Source organism: Maniola hyperantus, chromosome 3, assembly GCF_902806685.2.
Source record: "Maniola hyperantus chromosome 3, iAphHyp1.2, whole genome shotgun sequence".
Lineage (NCBI taxonomy): Eukaryota > Metazoa > Arthropoda > Insecta > Lepidoptera > Nymphalidae > Maniola > Maniola hyperantus.
In genome coordinates, this window is record NC_048538.1 from 6,908,298 (window position 1) to 6,927,984 (window position 19,687).

Consider the following 19,687-nt stretch of genomic DNA (forward strand, 5'->3'; position numbering starts at 1 on the left):
ACACAGCGCGACAAACAAGGCTCTCTTGCTTGGATGAATGATGAATATGTTATTGGTCTGTGATGAATGCTCTCTTGGCATTTCAATGACATTGACAAGGGAGGCGCTGTTGGAGAACAAAGCCCATACAAAGCCATTCATCTATATTCAATGTACTCTGTGCCATTCATCCAAGAACAAAGGGGGCGTTAGTACAGTAGGTACGATTCATACTTAAATGCGTCTGCGTGAAGTTGCGACACGTGCCCTGTTACCCTCCCCGCTTCCCCGGACACCCAAAATGTGTGTGGTGCGCAAACTTTAGGGGCGCATTTATGTTTGAATCGTACTGTACCTACCGATTTTTGCCACGCGCCAAGAAAATCTTGTCGCACCGTAGGTATTAGACACCATAGATACGGATCTATAGAACAATAGAACATTATTACCCGTCTAGATACGTCAATGTCAAAAATTGTTGTTTAGGTATTTATGATGTCACAAAATAAATAAAAATTTGTTATTTTTTTTATAAATACTAATAATGTTACTGTGCAAAAATTATTAATTTGAATATCTAAATAATTATGTATGACTGTATTTCTCCAATGAAAATAATAAAACTATAAAGTAATCGTGAAATCTGTGTAAATAGGATTATATTGTACCTACCTATTGTTTGCTCAAGATTCTAGTAAATGTAAATAGCTTGGTTGGTATATAATACGCATTGTTTACCATCTAGGTATTGCATCACATTAATGAGCTCTGTATGTTTAAGCATTATTATAAAATGCATGTGAATATGTGTTGTGAATTTTAGTGAAAACAATGGAAGGGCTGAGTCAAAATGAGAAGATTATCTGGAACTGTTGGGAGGAGAAATCGCCGAGGGATATGGTTCGAGAGGCTGCCGCAAAGGGAACTCATATCAATCTTGCAATCAAATATCTAATGAGCAAAAACTCTTGGAGTGAATCTACAGCACAAGATTGGTTTATGGCAGAGGTAGATACATTACCTAATTAGTAAACAAAAACAGCAGTGACAGCCTAGTGATTAAGACGTCGGCCTATTATTCTAGAGGTTGGGGATTAGATCCTGGGCATCAGTGGCGTGCAGGTCATAGAGGCATAAATGCACTGCTTACCCCAGTTGTAATAGCTCAATGCATATTTTTCATTATGACCTGCATGTAAACAGGTTCCTACCTAACTAATGCCTACCCTGGCTTTGAACACTGTGCACGCCACTGCTGGGCATGTACACCTAATTTTTTTTGTTATTTGCGTTTTAAGGGATTAAATATCACTTGCTAAGAGGAGAGTTCTCCATGATGTTCTCAAATGTATGCGAATTCTGCCAATCTGCACTGGATCAGCATGGCGGAATATGGCCCTTCTCATTCTGAGAGGAGACCTGTGCTCAGTAGTAGATGGGTTGATCTGGTGGATCATCATCTTATGTACTATTTGTGTTAATTGAGTCCACAGTACATCAAACAAGTTGCAGGGAGCCACTGCATTCAGGTGGCACAAGAGTCTGGCATGTAGAAGTCCCTACAAGGAACCTATGTCTAGCAGTGGACCTCTATCGGTATCTAGTGATGCCTTTAGAAATGTACTGACTTTTTGTAGCAATACTATTACACCTTCAATTCGTGGCTGTATCACTTGAAAAAGTCGCCATTGGCGATAATGTAATATGTACGAATTGACAGTTTAAACGTAGCATGTTCATATTAGCTGTAACATAAAAATGCAACTCCTCAATATATCGAAGTAGGTTGCCTGCACATCGGATTGAAAGAGAGGTGATGCAAAATTATGTAGGTTAGGTAGTTAAGCAATAAGATTTAAACAATAGTATGTAAGATTTATTTATTGTTATTGTTAGTCCATAAGGGAGAGTAGATCATAAGCCGGCTCTCAATAAACATCTTTCACCGTTGCCGCATTTAATTATTACCATACGGCCACAACATATCTCATGGCGACCCTTGCCAGTCGGTGCATGCCTAATCTAAGTGCGTGCACCGGCTGGGCACCGATCTAGAAGAAGACTACACAATTTTCAAAAGAATATTCAAGACTCAGCTAGAACAAAAAGAAGAAACTAATTCCACGTCCTGTATTAAAAATCAAGAAACACTAATTTTAAGAAATAAGCCAAAAAAAATGAATCCATAATGAACAGAAGACATCTCAAGCTTCATTGATCGGCCCAGCATCATCGTGCGTCCAGGGTTATCCCGGCCACAACTAAGAGGTGTCCAGGGTATTCCCGGCCCAGTTCGAGGAGTCCAGGGTTTTCCCGGCCCACCAAGAAGAAAGAAGAGGCGCAGACTCCAGACCTCCGGACCTGATGAGCGAAATCACCCCTGACGACGACGGCGATTACACGGCGGTCACGAAATTGATTAATAAAATGTGTCGCTAACAGTTAAAGTAAGTGCAATTTATCTCTCGTAATGGGCAAATAGGTAGAATGTGTAGGTATTGTAATTTTTTTTTGGGTAGATAATTTAATTTTGTACGTATAGGATAGGAGAATATTAGTAATTTTTTTAAATAATAAATAATACTTGCTCCACTATCTACTCATAAGTTCCCTTCGTGCTTCATTTGTAAGATTTTATATAGTGTGTAGGATAGTTTAAAATAATAATAGATAATTAATAAATGAATAAGTAGGTACTTACTTCTTTCGTAAATATTCGGTGTTAAAATCGAAATATAATAATTCAGAGAATTATAACGGTGTCATCGCGTGGTCAACGACACACGCGTACCCGAACATTTTGTATTGTTATACGAGACAATGGTTTTGCTCGAGATGCAATTTGCAAATACAAGGAAATGAATATGAAATAAGGAGAATTTTTTCCCCTACAGACGTTTTTCGTCTAGTTTCGTGCAAGTTTTGACGATGTAAGACTATACCCGGCTTTGACAAATTAGGACTCTGCAAACCAAAGGCTTGATCACCCTTCGGCTGTAGAAGTGCTATAGGTATAAAATATACAATATTTATTTTGGGATTGAGACATACTGACGTAGGAAGATGATTATTATTTATTTATTTGGACGCGATGTTTTGCGCATATTTAGTACCTCCTCATTCAACTATAATATATTTGTCTAGACTCTTGATCATTATCTACCGCGCTGGTGTTAGTGAAAGACCTAGAATTTTTATGAAAAGTTGAATGTTTATTGAAATACTTATTGAAAGAAATAAGTTTGATGAAGACTATAAGTCTTATGAAAAATGCTTGCAAGCATGTTATGTTAAATATTTATTAGGAGAGAGTACGCGCCGCGTTTGTTGATTTGTTTATTTGTTTATTTATTTGTATTATGTGAAGAAGTAACTTGAAAGGAAGATGAAGACTAGGAGAGATTTATTTTGACTGTCCAGGAAATATAAATACCTGAGATGTTTACTTAATAATAGGTCTTACGACGATGCTAAAACGACAGCTGTATACTTATGATGACGACTATTTGATAGGTTATAGAATCTTTTGAAGTCGATTTGTGAAATCGATACCTCAGCTTATACATATCTAATACCTATGATGCTATTTTGAGATTATTTTATTACATATGATGGGATTTTTTCGAAACTTTTGTAAAAGTTAAATCCTTGACTGCACTTAATAGATTACGATTTTTCTATTTATAAGTAAGGTTGAAAGTATGCCCATACGAAGTGAGAGATAAGATAAATTGCACTTTAAGCACAGGAAGTAACTAAAAAAAATGTTTCCTTACATAATTTAATTTTATTTAGCATTAGATTTTATTTTTGTGATTGTCATCATCTTTTCTTCTGATTCGATGTAGCGTCTAACATTTTTTTCTTTTAAGGGGAGGGGTAACCGCATACATTTTCAGGGGAGTTGTAATATGTACGAATTGACAGTTTAAACGTAGCATGTTCATATTAGCTGTAACATAAAAATGCAACTCCTCAATATATCGAAGTAGGTTGCCTGCACATCGGATTGAAAGAGAGGTGATGCAAAATTATGTAGGTTAGGTAGTTAAGCAATAAGATTTAAACAATAGTATGTAAGATTTATTTATTGTTATTGTTAGTCCATAAGGGAGAGTAGATCATAAGCCGGCTCTCAATAAACATCTTTCACCGTTGCCGCATTTAATTATTACCATACGGCCACTACATATCTCAATAACAGATATTTGAGCCTGTTATTTTTGAGTAGTTATAATTGATATCACTTGTCAAAAAAAGCTCAATAATATCAGGTTTATATTAAAACTAGCATGTGCACGTGACTTGGTCTGCGTGTACTACACAAACTTCAAACCCCTATTTTATCCTCTTCGGGGTTGAATTTTCAAAAATCCTTTCTTAGCGGATGTCTATATCATAAAAGCTATCTGCATGCCAAATTTCAGCCCGATCTGTCCAGTAGTTTGAGCTGTGTGTTGATAGATCAGTCAGTCAGTCAGCTTATCCTTTTATATGTGTATTTATAGATCTTAGTTAGATTATACTATAATCCGTCTCTAGTCTCTACTATTAAAAATAAGAACTACTAGCTGATACCCGCGACTTCGTCTGCGTGGATTTACATTTTTCAAAATCCCGCGGAAACTCTTTAATTTTCCGGGATGAAAAGTAGCCTATGTTTTAATCCAGGGTATAATCTTTCTCCATTCCAAATTTCATCCAAATCCGTTCAGCCGTTTTTGCGTGATTGAGTAACAAACATCCAAACATCCACACTTTCACATTTATAGTATTAGTAGGATTAGCATTAGGATGAAGCATGCTTGTACTTGTGGAGAGCTAGCTTAAAATTATGCTTTTTTCAGGTCAAAGCATGGACAGTCCAGCTGCTAATGCGAAAGCAAATATATAAAGTTCTTCACATTTTAAATAAATGCAATATAAATTCAGAAGAACATTTAATGGTTCTTGCAGAGACATCACCAGAAATTGAATATAGAGATTTCATTGTGGAAAACTTGCAAAAACTGTCCAAGGTATTCATTCAATTATTTATATTATAAAGGTTGCCTGTGACTTTGTCCATGTGGTTTTGAAAAATCCTGTGGGAACTCTTTGATTTACAGGACAAAAAGTAGATTATGTCTGTCCCTCGCTGGAATGCTGTCTACCAAATTTTGTCAAAATCATTAAACACAGAAGCCATAAAAAGAGGGCAGACAGATAGACACACTTTCACCAGGTTTAGTGTGGATATATGTAATTGTTTTCAATCTTCAAAGGCTGGACATCATCTATGCTATGAGAACACAAAATTTACTTCTAGCCCTGCAGCTGATCAGTTGGTAAAAAGATTTCGATAAACTGGTCTGTTGTGTATAACGCACAACAGACGGAAACGTTTAAGTGCGGAAACCAGCCCAGAATGAAGAAGAAGAACTGGGCTGTGACAAACAATACTTGACAGGTCGAGATGGCAATCAGGGAGGGAACGCACCGCACACCCCCCGCGCTAACCCAGTGCGGGCGAGCGCGGATGACGTGCGGGTGTGCGAGGTTTTCCCCCGTCTCAGACCCTGATTGCCATCTCGACCTGTCGCATACTATAGTTATAGTTAAATGCAGTAATGTTAAATAAACAAAATTTATCCACTGAAAACTGGGATAGAACTAGGTCTAAATTTAGGCAAATAAAGGCAAAACCTAGGGAAAACTTAGTAAATCTACTGTCTGTAATAGAGATAGATAGATAGAATAATAAGATCAGTAGGTAACTCTATTGCTATTATTAAAGTCATGACACATTTAAATTAAATTTTTAAGTGTAGGTAACACCAAGGTTCATTTTTTGTTTCATAATTATTGTGTGTCAATAAAAGATATTTTTTCCTTATTTCTAAGGATATGAAAAGTGAAAATTTGAATAGGTGGGAAAATTTCAAAAGGCATTGGAATTTACTTCGCTATCTGGAAAAGTCGTTTGAAGTTGATGGTACCTTCAAACAAAACAAAGTGTTTGGTATTGGAAGCAACAGAGTATTTGTAAATGAAAGTGAAATTAAGGCACTGACAATCGAGAATATAGAAAAATATCCCCCTGATTGGAAATGCAAGATTGCAACTGCATTATTCTTTGACACATTTGGTGAGTTACACAAATTGTAATTGTAACATAGAGCTCATCATTGCTTTTTATTAAGCACTAGCTGCCCCGCCGAACTTCGTACTGCCTAACAGTCGATTAAAATTTTTCTCTCCGTAAGAACCATCCTCGTACTTCAAGGAATATTATTAAAAAAAAAATTAGCAAAATCGGTTCAGCTGTTCTCGAGATTTGCGATCAGCAACACATTTAGCGATTCATTTTTATACATATATAGAGATGATCGTTTTCAAGCGTAAAGGCGTTTGTGCACTCGTTCGTGTTAATTTTCGTAAAAATACTATTCGTAGTGGTCATCATAAAAATTTAAGTACGCTTGTGCACTAATTTGCTTCGTTTTATACGGTTCCGTCAAAATACGAACCAGATGAGTGCACAAGCGTTGGAAGTCGTATGCACGTTCTGTATGACGGCCACTTCGAATCGTATTTTTACGAAAACGAATACGAATCTTGCAATAAATAAATATATTTTTTCCATTCTAATTTTCTCTAAACCACCTATTTCCAATTATATTGCTGCATCATGCATGGCTGAACTATAACCAATAAGATTGTGCCCTGTCATTCTATGAATTAATTAATATTTGACATAAAACTATAGTTCTGATGCAAGTTCTGGCCCTTGTATGGTGTAATCTTTTGAGCTTTAATCGGTTATTTCACAGTTATTATTTCAGTTATTTCTTCTAACACATGCCTACAAATTGATTTCATGCACTAATGGCGTTCATAATGTTATCATTGTTACAGAATTTTCTCTGCTGGATTTTTCTACACCTCTCAACATGTGGAACTATTTGGTAGATCACAACAAATCTATGATTCTTGTTCGTTGGATCAACGTCCAGATGTCTGAAGTGGTGCGGGACATGAACGCACGCTACAATTTTTTTAATAATGACAATTTTGTACAAAAACTCTTGCATGTTGACACCAAAGGCTTCACTAATGAAGTGCTTGATGCCTTAGACGAAATATTTCGCAAGTGGCCTATTTCAACAGAAATGATAGAAATCATTTCTAACACCACTTGTTTTGAATATACGAAAATGTGTATATACGACACTTTGGCTTCTTACGGTATAATTGTAGAGAATGAAAAAAAGGATTTATACCAAATAATTGCAAGGCTAGCGAGAACTCAAAATTTGAAATTAATCGATGATATTTTTTCCGAATCCTGTGCCACAATGAGTATGCAAGAATTCTATTTAGAATTGGCGAAATACTTTGTAAAAAATAAACTTTATAAAGTTTTGACCATTTGTATTGAGGGTCACATACTAGATATAGATTTATCAGAGGTGGAACAGGAGGCTAAGGATTGCATCGAATTGTGGCTGTTATTCAAAAGTATTGAACAAACTTCTGATAGGCAGAGCCATGTGGTGCCAGTGTATAAAACCTGTCAACAAATAGCGAAGGATGATATCGAAAACTATATTTCTGCTAATCCCCATTTGGTGTTAGGTATGATTTTATTGGAAGATAACCTGAATTTGTTTGATATATTTTCAAAGGAACAGTTTTTGGAGTTTAAAGACTTTAAGTTGCCAAATAAAGGCTACAAACATAAACATCCACATTTGTATAATGTTTACAAAAAACATGCCAGTGAAAACGAAATGTATGAGTGTAGGGATGTGAACGTCTATCAATTGCTTTCTGGATATCGGGGTCTAGACGTTTCCAAGATATTTGAATTCCAAATAATAAATATAAACAGCAACAATCAGCTACCTGATAAAACAGATCGCCGCAGTTTAGGAAGCCTTATATCGAATGAAGTAGATGTACATGGTCTAAAAGCACTCACTCAGAGAACAGTAGATATGCCAGATTTTGCCAATGAAAAACTTATGAAAAGGTATGGATATGATGCAAAATTAAATCATACGTATTATTTAAAGCAATATCGTCCTTGCAATGCCAGCCAAGCTTTCGTGTCTCAGCAGTACCAAATATACAATCGACTACAAGAAAAGAGTATTAAAAGTGCTTGTTGCGAAGCACACGCTTTAGCACTTCAAAATTGGTTTGATACTGCATTGACTGCTTGCGCCATTTCTTTTGTTGCGATGATCGGATGCAATCCCACCAGATGCAGAGTTCACGTATCGGCTACTAAGATGATAAAATACCATCTCGTGCACCGTAAAGGATTTCCTGAGAACGAAGCTAATAAAATAATTAATGAGTTCATGATAAAATTGATCCAGAACAATGACGAAACTGCTAAAACTATTCTCAAATATTTGGAAGAAATAACGTCTTGTAAATTGAGAGAAATTCAAGAAGCAAGTGGAAAGCATGATATGTCTTTAGTATTATACGAATCTCAAACAATGGTTAAGTTTGCGATGTTGCACAATTTACAATTACCAGAAATGCAGCTAAGGGAATTTGTACGAAACGGTTCTTGGTTCAACTTCTTGTTATTCGGCGATGTGTTTAGATATCCTTTGACCCAAATGTTACAATTATCGCAGGACTTTGAAAAGACATCATACGCTGAACATTTAAAATACATAATGGTTCACAAAAGTGCAGAAGACGATAAAGAACAAAAATCCAATTCCAGTAATGGACAAAGGAGACTCACAAGGCTTAATTCAGTTGAAACAGTAAGTGTACATGTGTAAGATTCCAAAAGCGATGAATTACGACGGCTTGTACTTTATATCTTTATACTTACCTTCTATCTTAGTCCTAGAATTTCTGTTTTTCCGTGGGAGTCTGATTTTAACTATATCTAACTCTATACTATATACTAGATAATTCAACAAATTTTATGCCTAAGTTATATATGTGTTTGTTTACTTTTTAATATATGTTTACTAAAAAACTAAATCGAGATTATTGCGAGGATTACTAAAAAACTAAATCGAGATTATTGCGAGGATTTTCACATTTCAGAGCCCAACTCAGAGTGTGGTGTTTGACTTCCCGCCGAGCACCTACATGGGCCGGGAGCTGTGGGAGGTCGCCGCGGCCTGCCACGGGCCGGAGGACCCCCCGGCCGCCTTGCTGCGGGCCGCTGACCTGTACCGGGAGCCCTTGCTGGTGCTCCTCGCTAGCTGTTACGAAGTAAGATCTTAGACTTCCCGCCGAGCACTTTGGCACTATACCTAATACCAGCAAAAATCACTAATATCTAATCGAATATGCAAGAGGTAATATTATGTACATAGTTAAAACCCTCTATAGTATATGGCTTCATGTAATAATAGTGTATGTTTACTGTATAATCTTTTTTTGTAACAATTAAAGTTCTTATTTTTAGCCAAATGCAGTAGACATGCTCTGGGCTCACTGGATATTATCGTCCTTGGAGCCAAACGAGCGCAGTCGAGAGGCTCTGCAAACGGTGATTGCGCAGAACGTGCCGGCTCAGTTGTTCCAAAAAGTTGCTGAAATATGTCTCGTCGAAGGCTACATTACCACTCTCCATGAGTCCATGCTGATATTTATGCCGGTAAAATATGACGCAAACACAATACCTACCTACTGTGTCGTGGTGTGTTGCAAGTTGCAACGTAGTTTGGCGCAACGTTGACCAATCAGAGCGCGCCTCGACATGCTATGGTGTGAACTAGCGATAGGCGATTGTTACAAAAAAACAATCGAATGAATCGAACAATTGTACAATCTATTTGTCTTCACTAAAAAACAGTCGAATAAATATCGATCTTCAATTGTAATAAGTTTTTCGATTGTGAAGTCTACGAACGCGGAGCGCACGGTCTGAAACGAAACAATCGCAAATCTAAATTAATTGCGCAAATCGATTCTATTTCCGATTCTTTTCTCGCAGACCCATGCGTTATTTAACAATTGATCAATCGAAAAATAGATTGCTTTTCTATTGTTCAATTCTTATTCGAATGTTCAATTTCTATTAGATTGTCAAAGTCAAAGTATGTGAGTTCATACTCACATACTATGACTATATCCAACTAATATCATAAATGCGAAAGTGTGTTTGTTTGTCTGTTACCTTTTTACCGCCCATCTGTTCAACCGATTTTGATGAAATTCGAACAGAGATAACTTGCATTCTGTGAACGCCGTATAGTATTTCCTGTCTCGGAAAACCAAAGAATTCCCACTGTATATTTAAATACCAACTACTAAATCCAGGCAAGGTCGCGGGCGTCATCTATTTTTTTACAAATCCGAATGTGTCTTTTGATTTGTTAATTTTCCATTGAATTTTTTGGACCACTTTAATTTAGTACAAAGCTTAAAAATGGGAAAAACAAAGGATTCTACTAAAATTCTTCTGTCTCTTCAATGCAGATTAAGTCGCGGGTAGAAGCTAGTATCAGATATTTCTAATATTAATCGGGATTGAACTCTTAATCCGTGCATAGAAAATTTTTCACACGTAATGATACCGCGCCAGTTTCTCTAAATTATACTTCATAATATCATTGTTTTTCATACAGGAAAGCCCCTTAGCGATTTTGACATCGTTTCTCTATCGCTGTATACGACGTCTAACCTTTGATTCGGAGACTAACAAGTACTTGACCAGTTTCCTCCAAATATGCCAACGTCGGTACAGCGTGGACGCGAGCGGTCTGCCGTCTGACCTGTCCAAAGACTCCCTGCAGAGAATAGCCGTGGCTCTAGTTAACATAACACTTATGCACAATTTTGACATGCCTTATCATCAAAAGGAATTCTTGAAATGCTTAGCTGAAGCCCGCTTCGGTAAAGATCTTATTGGTAAGTACGTTTACACTGCTGGTAATTTAAAGCAAGACATATACTAAAGTTCTTTGTTTTACGTGATATTGCATTTTGTTATTAGAACTCCACTAAAACCCTAGATTTTCGAGGATTATGTAACCTAAATATGAATTGTGTATGGTCCGCGACAAATCGAAATAACAATCGCGGACCGCGGTATGAGGCGGGGGGACGCCCCGCTCATCCGCACGTCACCCGCGCTCGCCCGCACTGGGTTAGTGCGGGGCTGTGCGTGGCGTTCCCTCCCCGATTGCCATCTCGACCTGTGGCGCACCTATAGGTATATTTATCTTTTTATTTTAGTGCAATCGCCAGATTTCACAATGTTATATGAAATTTTTAAAATAACAATGGAGACATCATCTGTGATGAATATTTCAAGGATGCTGGGAGATGATGCGCCAGCCTATTTTCTAGAACGCGTAGAAATTTACACTCGCGAAGGTAGTTACGATGTAGCTTTGCAAATTGCTAAACTAGCAGCATTACCAGTTGACGAAATTTTGATAGCCGAATGGGATAAAAAGTGCACAAGACTGACAGGCATAATTGAAGATGACTTGGTTGTTTATAATGAAGATATAACATATATCATAGCTCAGTGTAGTGAGGCCTTTAAGGAAGCTGGCGTTACTTTTAACAGGGCGATTGAGTTTCTCTCGAGAGTTGCCGTTTATGTTGAAGACTTCGAACAAAAGTTCTATGCCTACAGAGTGATTATGAGTTGGTTTGAAGAAAACCGTGTATATGGTGAGAAGAGGGAAGAAATTGAACATGAAATGTGGGACGCGTATTTACGTTGTAAAGTAAACATTGCATTCAAAGACTATCAGGGTACAGTTAGCTTTGTTCTCAAAGGCCAGAAAGATCTCACGTATTCCCAAAAAGTTGATTTGGTACACGAAGAAAAACCTTTCTCGTTGACCTTACACGAGATCGAGGTGGAATCGGATGTGGTGAATATAGAGAACGTCGAACTGTTGGAATACCTCGAAGACGTAGAACGCTGGAAAAGAGCTGTCAGTGAGTTGTTAGAGTTGAAATTACTCGTGGAAGGCTTCCGGTTGGCCGCGTTGTATAAACCGCCCGAGGAATACCGATATGGGTCTCCCGTGTGTCCCGTGCAAATTATTAGGACATGTCTACGATTGGCCGAGGGTACTAGTTCGCCGTACGAGTTGCCACAGGAACTGCGATTGGTGATATCCTCGCCTACACTTCAAAACAAGTTGACTGGTAAGCTACGTTAAATGGATTTTGTTTTTTACAAAATTTTCAGCTTGTTCTTTACGGTAAAAGTCACATAACCATAAAAAGCGAAAAAAAAGCGCAGAAACAACTGTCTGCATACCAAATTGTAGCCCGATCAGTCCAGTAGTTTGAGGTGTGCGTCGATAGATAGATCAGTTAGTAAGTCAGTGAGGTTTTCCTTTTACCCGTTTCTAATCAACCGTTTCTTTACGAATGTCTGAAATGGTAAATCGTGTTCGTTGACAGTTTCAGAGGCGTCCGAAACTAGTTTCGAAGAGTTGGTCGTGATACAAGAAAGACAAGATGGTGATAGCGTGCCTCACCTGGCGGCGCGCGAGGAAGCGGACCGCCTGTCTGCGTTGGAAGCTCTTGCTGTCCGTAGTGGCCTCTCCGTCGCTAAACAGGTAATTTGAGGCAGCCACTTCTCAGTATGTCTGTTTGCGTTGATTTCCTTTTTTTAGGGTTCCGTACCTCAAAAGAAAAAGAGTCTCTATGAAATCACTTCGTTGTCTGACTATCTGTCGTGTTTGTCAAGAAAAGGAAATTAAATTAAAACCTATATACAGGGTAGGTACTTACTTATCGTTGACCTAGAATCACGAAATTTAGGTTGGCAGGCAGGCAGGTAGGTCTTATAGCACAAGTAAAGGAAAAAATCCGAAAACCATGGATTTGTAGTTACATCAAAAAAAATGTGTTCATGAACAAATAAATTAGTTTACTTAAATAGCTGCAAGTTAAAGACCATGTCCGTCTTTAACTTGCAGTGTTGCACATAAAAGTGTTATATATATCTTGTGCGATGGTACGGAATCCTACGTGTGCGTGTCCGACTCGCACTTGACTGGTTTGCTTTCTTAACATCATCACAGACTACTGATAGTACCTCCCAGGTACAGAAGGATCAATCCGCAAAAAAGTTTTATAAATAGCGACTCTTGTTACTTCGTTATAAAGTTCAATTTTGCTTGCACAGCGCTAAAATTTAATAAACGCCTCATTCTATCGGGTAAACTCATCTCCTATCTTTCCTCTATATCACCAGAGCAGCGCTTGTCCATCACGTCCTATTGCTTAAAATTAAAACCATCCCTTCCAAAACCCAATTTAAAAGGATTATTGAAATCACTTAATTCTGTAATTTTTTTTTAAGAATATTAGCCATGTTAAATGACTAATATTCCCCTTTCCTCTCTAACTAAGCGTCAGGCTTGTGCTAAGAGTAGGTACGACAATAGTGCAACGGGCGGGGTTTGAACCGTCGACCTTTCGGTTTTCAGTCCACTCCTTTACCGGTTGAGCTATTGAGGCTTTATAATTATCTGGGTGATTGTAGATAGCAAGCTACTTCCGAATCGCACTACAAATCGGCTGGGATTATGCATCAGTGCTGAAGTACCAAAGCCGTCCCTTGGACTTCATAAACTTGGTCAGTGGCAGAGCTCGAATGTCGTTGGCGAATCTCGTCTTCCGCACTTTCAACATACTGTCTAAACAAGTAAGTATGTAGTTACAGTACGCGGCCGAAAGTAATGTACATCGACCTTTAGAAGGAGATAGCGGATTTGTAAAGCGTTGTCCCTGTCGTTGAGACCGACACAACTTCATATAGGAATGAGTGACAGAGACAACGCTGAAATGTCATTCTAAAGGCCGATGTACATTACTTTTGGCCGCGTACTGTACAATCATTTCAAAGTACGTTTATCCCCCTACAAAATTTTATTATTACTTCACTCGAGATACTTAACTTAACTTGAAGAAAATTTAGGATGACAAAAATTGTGACTGAAAGTGATACATGAATTTTGAATGAGTATGAGTCGAATTCCCAATAATAATAAATTACTTAGTAAGGAGATCATTGAATTTAGTTTCGAAATTATTATGGGACTAGCTGTCGCCCGTGACTTCGTCCGCGTGGATTTAGGTTTTTAACAATCCCACGGGAACTTTTTGGTTTTCCGGGATAAAAGTAGCCTATGTAACTCTCCAGGTCTTTGACTATACCCGTGCAAAAAATCACGTCAATCCGTTGCTTCGTTGCGACGTGATTGAGTGACAAACCAACAAACAAACACACTTTCGCATTTATAATAAGAGTACTGATATAAGATAATACTATAGTTATATCGACCGGAGACCGGTAGCGCCAAAGAAAAAAGCTCTAATTTTAGAGAAAATCGTGACCTAATAACTTAAAATACTTTCAAGTCTGGAATGCTCTTTTTTAACTGCTGTTGATTTAAAGATTGCAGAATACTTGTGCCGGGAGATGGTAGCTGCGATAATATCTCCACACCTACTGAAAACTTCCACATTCAGACAAAAAGAACACTTTCAGTACACTCTGTGGGGCTACATCCTCGATTCAGATGTCGAAATGTTTTTAAACATGCGGCCAGACGCTTGCAGTCAAATCGGTCGATTGATTCTTGACCATTTAATGGCTTTCCAAAAGATTTATAAAGCAACGGGAGCTTTGAAGATTCCTGAAAATAGTTTGGACGATAGCTGTCTCGATGTAGAAACTTTGATCGACGAAGAGTATCAAAACGTGGAAGGCGATGAAGTAGAATCGATCATGACCGAAGAAGGCACGCTTATGTCTGCAGAAACGGAATCGGTGTACTCAGTTTCCACGGTCTATAACGCTGGTAACAAGATGTCACGTGACTCTAGGAGAAACTTGTTCGACGTGATTTCTCGAAGCAATGTTCATATTAGATACGAAGTCAAGTCGAATATTCGGAAGATCACCAAGGGTGCCAAATTATCGACGAAACAGGTGAATATAATTTAGAATTGCTTGCTATGCTAATCTTCTCATCTGTATTACTTACATAGATTGATTTTTAGGGGCCCGTACCTCAAAAGGAAAAAAGGAACCCTTATAGGATCACTTTGTTGTCTGTCTGTCCGTTGTGTCTGTCAAGAAAACCTATAGGGTAGTTCCCGTTGCCCTAGAATCATGAAATTTGGTAGATAGGTAGGTTTTATAGCACAAGTAAAGGAATAAATTCGAAAACCGTGAATTTGTGGTTACATCACAAAAAAAAATTAAAATGTGTTCACGAAATTTTTCGCATTGTTAGAACTTCACTGACGTTATGTATTTTAAAACTGACACAAATGGTGAATCATATTTTGGGTTAACACAATCTCGACCGTGTTGTTAGTTTCCGCTCAAGAGTGGTTTTCGTGTACGTATGACACTTAAATAAACCCTACAATCACCCTCCTCCTGATACTCTGCATATTCCCGAAATTTAGTTTACTGAGGTTTCACGTCTACCCTGTGTGTTCTGTAGACACATGTGTTTCTTATTTTAATAAACTCTTACTTTAGGTGAACATAATCTCCATCGAGTTGTTAGTTCTCGCGCACGAGTGTTTTTCGTGCGCGTGCGACACGGAAGGCATTGCGGTGGTGCTGCGTTCCGCGCAGGCGCTGTCCGCGCGGCTGTTGGCCGCACGCTCGTGGCGCCTCATGGTGCGGCTGCTCACGGGCCTCGCGCGCTACACGGAGTGCGCTTATATCTTACAGGTACATACGAGTATATCTCATAGATATGTGTCATAATGGAGTGCAGGCATAAAAACACTGCTACAAAATGAGCATTGAGCTATTTCGACTAGGGCATTAGTTGAAAGATGTGGCTCAATGCTCATTTTTAATTGGACGTATTATTTGTTAGCGCCTAGTGCCCTATTCTAGATTATAGGGAATTTTGGGCATCCAATTAAATACAAGTGCACAGTTTTTACACTTGTGTAATACTAGATGATGACCGCGACTTCATTCGCGTGGATTTAGATTTTTGAAAATCCCGTGGGAACTGTTTAATTTTCCGGTATAAAAAGTATGTCCTTCCCCGAAATGTAAGCTAACTCGGTACCCAAACTGTTGGGCCGTGAAAAACTAGCAGACAGACGGACACACTTTCGCATTTATAATATTAGTATGGAAGTATGGATGCATTATAAGAACACAATAGAAAACGTCGTGAGGAAACCTGCATGTCTGAGAGTTCTGGTGTGTGAAGTCTGCCAATCCGCACTTGGACAGCGTGGTGGACTATGGCTAAAACCCTTCACATTCTGTAAGGAGACCGTGCTTTGTAGTGGGCTGACGATGGGTTGGTGATGATGGCCCATTGTGGTCGTAACGAAATATTTTACTCCTGAATACCGCAAATTATTCTAATTTAATCTGGCAATGCATTATAAGAAGCTGTGGTAGCCTAGTGGTTAGGACGTCCGCCTTCCAATCGGAGGTCGGGGGTTCGATCCCGGGCACGCACCTCTAACTTTTCGGAGTTATGTGCGTTTTTAAGTAATTAAAATATCACTTGCTTTAACGGTGAAGGAAAACATCGTGAGGAAACCTGCATGCCTGAGAGTTCTCCATAATGTTCTCAAAGGTGTGTGAAGTCTGCCAATCCGCACTTGGCCAGCGTGGTAGACTATGGCCAAAACCCTTCTCACTCTGCTCTGTAGTGAGCCGGCGATGGGTTGATCATGATGAATGCATTATATTTTGAGATATTATAAAAGTTTGAAATTTTTCAGGCATTACGCGAAAACCACCAATTTGAATTCCTCCTCGGCCAGTTCGACTACATGCTGGGCCAGCAGCAGGACAAGATCGCTGAGTTCAAGCACGGCTTGCTCGACTTCCTAAAGACGCACTGTCCAGGCGACACGGACACATACATAATGGTTGCGCTACACTTCAACATGTACTCGGAAGCTGCGCACGTTAAGAAGAAACAGGCCAATGATCTGATAGATGATTTGGAGAAAATGGCCAGTGATGTGTCCAAAACTTCTCGTAGACAATCTCAGCCCGCTTGGCTCATGATCCATGATAATGTTCCCACGAGATCCCTTCTCGATACGGCATTGAATCATTGCAATGATGCTTGTGAGCTTTACCTTCAAGGGGGTTGTACGGGATTTGCGGGAGAAATGGCCAACCTCGCGCAAAAGATAGCGCTGCAAATATCTCTTCTGAACGCATCGCCGACGCGACTCATTCTTAATAGAAGCACTGAACAGACGTACAGCCTTGTTTCAGAATATTTAAGGTATGTATGTAACTTAAATTTCATGGGTATCAGTATTAAAATAGCTGTTATGCATGTAAAAAAAGCCTTTCAAAAAGTTTCTAAATATAAAGTACCTTTTTTGGAACACTAATAATCAATGTGTGTCTGTCTGTCTGTCTCTGTGCTAGCTTTTCACGGCCCATCCTATCGACCGATTTTGACGAAATTTGGTACAGAGATAACTTGCATCCTGGGGAAGGACATAGGCTAACTTTTTATCCCGGAAAATTAAAGCTCCCACGGGATTTTTGAAAACCTAAATCCACGCGGATGAAGTCGCGGGCATCATCTAGTTGTTTACACTATTTGATCAATGATCACTGCCCAGTGCCCATTGGCTTCGAATCACATCACAATGGAGCAACAGATTGACATAATTTTTTGGGTGATTATAGTTAAAGGCCTGGAGAGTGATATAGGCTACTTTTTATCCAGGAAACGAAGTCGTGGGCAACAGCTAGTTAAAAATTTATTGAAAATTTGTTTTTGAAAAATCTGTAAAATCTGTCTTCTTCGTTAATCCTTTAGGTTAGACTTAAGAGCCTCGATAGCTCAACGTTAAAGGATCGGACTGAAATTCGAAAGGTCGCCGATTCAAACTCCACCTGTTGCACTATTTTCGTACCTACTCCTAGCACAAGCTTTACGCTAAGTTGGAGGGGAAAGAGGAATATATTAATCAGCATAATAAACTTGGCTAATATTAAAAACTAGCTGATGCCCGCGACTTCGCGTACGCGTGGATTTAGGTTTTTAAAAATCTTATGCGAACTCTTAAATTTTCCGGGATAAAAAGTAGCCTATGTCCTTCCCCGAATTGCAAGCTACCTCTGTACCAAATTTCGTCAAAATCGGTTGAACGGTTGAGCCGTGAAAAGCTAGCAGACAGACAGACACACTTTCGCATTTATAATATTAGTATGGATAGAAAAAAAAAGCTTGATGATTCCCAGTAAACTCATAGCAATGTTAAAACCAAATCAAATTTTCTCTAGCTTCATGGAGGGACTGGTACTTCTATCGAGCAGCGGGAACTCCGTGTGGCGTGAGCTGGCTTACCGACGTGCACTGACAAACGATCAGGCTTACCTGCGCGATATGGCGACTTATCGACCCGACATAGTACACGACTTTATAAACAGGTACGACTTTAATTTCACTTTTAAATCGTAGTATTTAGGGTTCTGTATATCCCCAGAGAAAAAAGGAACCCTTATAGGATCACTTTGTTAAATAATTTTAAATACATATCAAAAATTGCGTAACCGGCAGGAATCGAACCTGCATCTTCTGGGTTCGCGCCCGATGCCTTGACCACTCGGCCACGTTTTCGCTTACTGCCAGTGACGAAATTTGTGATACGTATGTTCACTCAGTATTGAAGCGACTGTTTAATGCCAGATTATATCTACTTCGTGCTAATTTCTGTGCCGCATTCGTCAGTTTGACCAAAACTTTATAGTTTTGTACTTTTCAGGTATAAATCCGAAAAGAAGAGAACCCCCATATCTCAGGCGGCTATGACAGAATTGTGTACCCTGATTAGATGATATTGGGCCAAAAACGCTAACGTTTATAAGATCTCACTCTAAATATCATATAAATAGAGTTTATATTCCAAAGTTAGAATTTTAACGTATTCATACTCTTTATTTATAAGCTTTAGTAAAATTGACGACATTTATGATGATATTCATGTCTAATATATTATAAATAAGTTAAGTGTATAGCTGTGATATTCTGTATTGACTGAGAGAAACATATTTTTATAGCTTTGTAGTTTATAAATAAAACTTCTATTATCTACGTTTTGTATTATTAAAGACCAATCTCGATAAATCGATATCGCCCTGAGTATATAAAGCAGTCCTTCAACAATGTAGAGTGGCCATACACAGCAAGCTCGATTAGTTGATCGTTGAAAAACCTACACAGACCGATCGAGCGGTCCACTGCAAAAACTATAGGTACCCTATCCGTGGAAAAAGTTAGCAGGTATAGCGAGCGCTCTCTCTGTTATGTAACCCCATATAAATGATAGAGGCAAAAATCTCAGTGGGTGCTAACCATTTTGAGTCACCAACCAATCACAAACGAAACTGTTCTCCAATTAAATATTGAATGTTTTTGAAAACATTTTTGAATTGACTTTCGAATGTTCTTTGAAAACACATTTGTGATTGGTTGGTGCCTCAAAATGGTTAGCGCCCACTAAGATTTTTGCCTCTATCATTTGTATGGGATTACGTAGCAGAGAGAGCTCTAATATACTTACTTCTTTCCACGGATAGGATAAGCGCCATTGAAGCGTGACTAGCGCGAAAATGGGCGACTGACATGGGTAATTGACCTGTAGTCTTACTAAAAAGTTTATAAATAAAACGACCTTATTTTAAAATATATTTTATTATAAATTAACATAAACCCAACACAAGATATTGGTT

General features: G+C 38.5%; 1 protein-coding gene across 3 annotated transcripts; it reads left to right on the forward strand.

The window, feature by feature from the left end:
* The first annotated feature begins 475 nt into the window (after window positions 1-475).
* Window positions 476-19,049, forward strand: LOC117996729 (spatacsin). 3 transcript variants are annotated; one of them, XM_069509558.1, is made up of 16 exons: window positions 476-724; window positions 803-987; window positions 4,827-4,997; window positions 5,863-6,106; window positions 6,877-8,750; window positions 9,043-9,213; window positions 9,410-9,601; window positions 10,575-10,857; window positions 11,185-12,117; window positions 12,379-12,536; window positions 13,469-13,630; window positions 14,384-14,920; window positions 15,482-15,679; window positions 16,705-17,222; window positions 18,239-18,385; window positions 18,721-19,049. In XM_069509558.1, exons 2-16 carry the CDS (start codon window positions 811-813, stop codon window positions 18,791-18,793), a joined length of 5,838 nt encoding a protein of 1,945 aa, XP_069365659.1. In that variant the 5' UTR covers window positions 476-724; window positions 803-810; the 3' UTR covers window positions 18,794-19,049. The 3 variants fall into 3 exon arrangements, with proteins under 3 accessions (XP_069365659.1, XP_034840760.1, XP_069365660.1); XM_034984869.2 differs by having other exon boundaries at window positions 476-691; XM_069509559.1 differs by having other exon boundaries at window positions 476-679.
* Window positions 19,050-19,687: the final 638 nt, after the last annotated feature.

What these genes read in the sequence shown, in the direction of transcription:
- LOC117996729 (XM_069509558.1), top strand. Translation starts at nt 811, where the DNA reads ATGGAAGGGCTGAGTCAAAATGAGAAGATTATCTGGAACTGTTGGGAG. An exon ending in ATTATTCTTTGACACATTTG is followed by an intron (nt 6,107 to 6,876) that starts GTGAGTTACACA and finishes TCATTGTTACAG; the next exon opens with AATTTTCTCTGCTGGATTTT. An exon ending in CTTGTTTCAGAATATTTAAG is followed by an intron (nt 17,223 to 18,238) that starts GTATGTATGTAA and finishes AATTTTCTCTAG; the next exon opens with CTTCATGGAGGGACTGGTAC.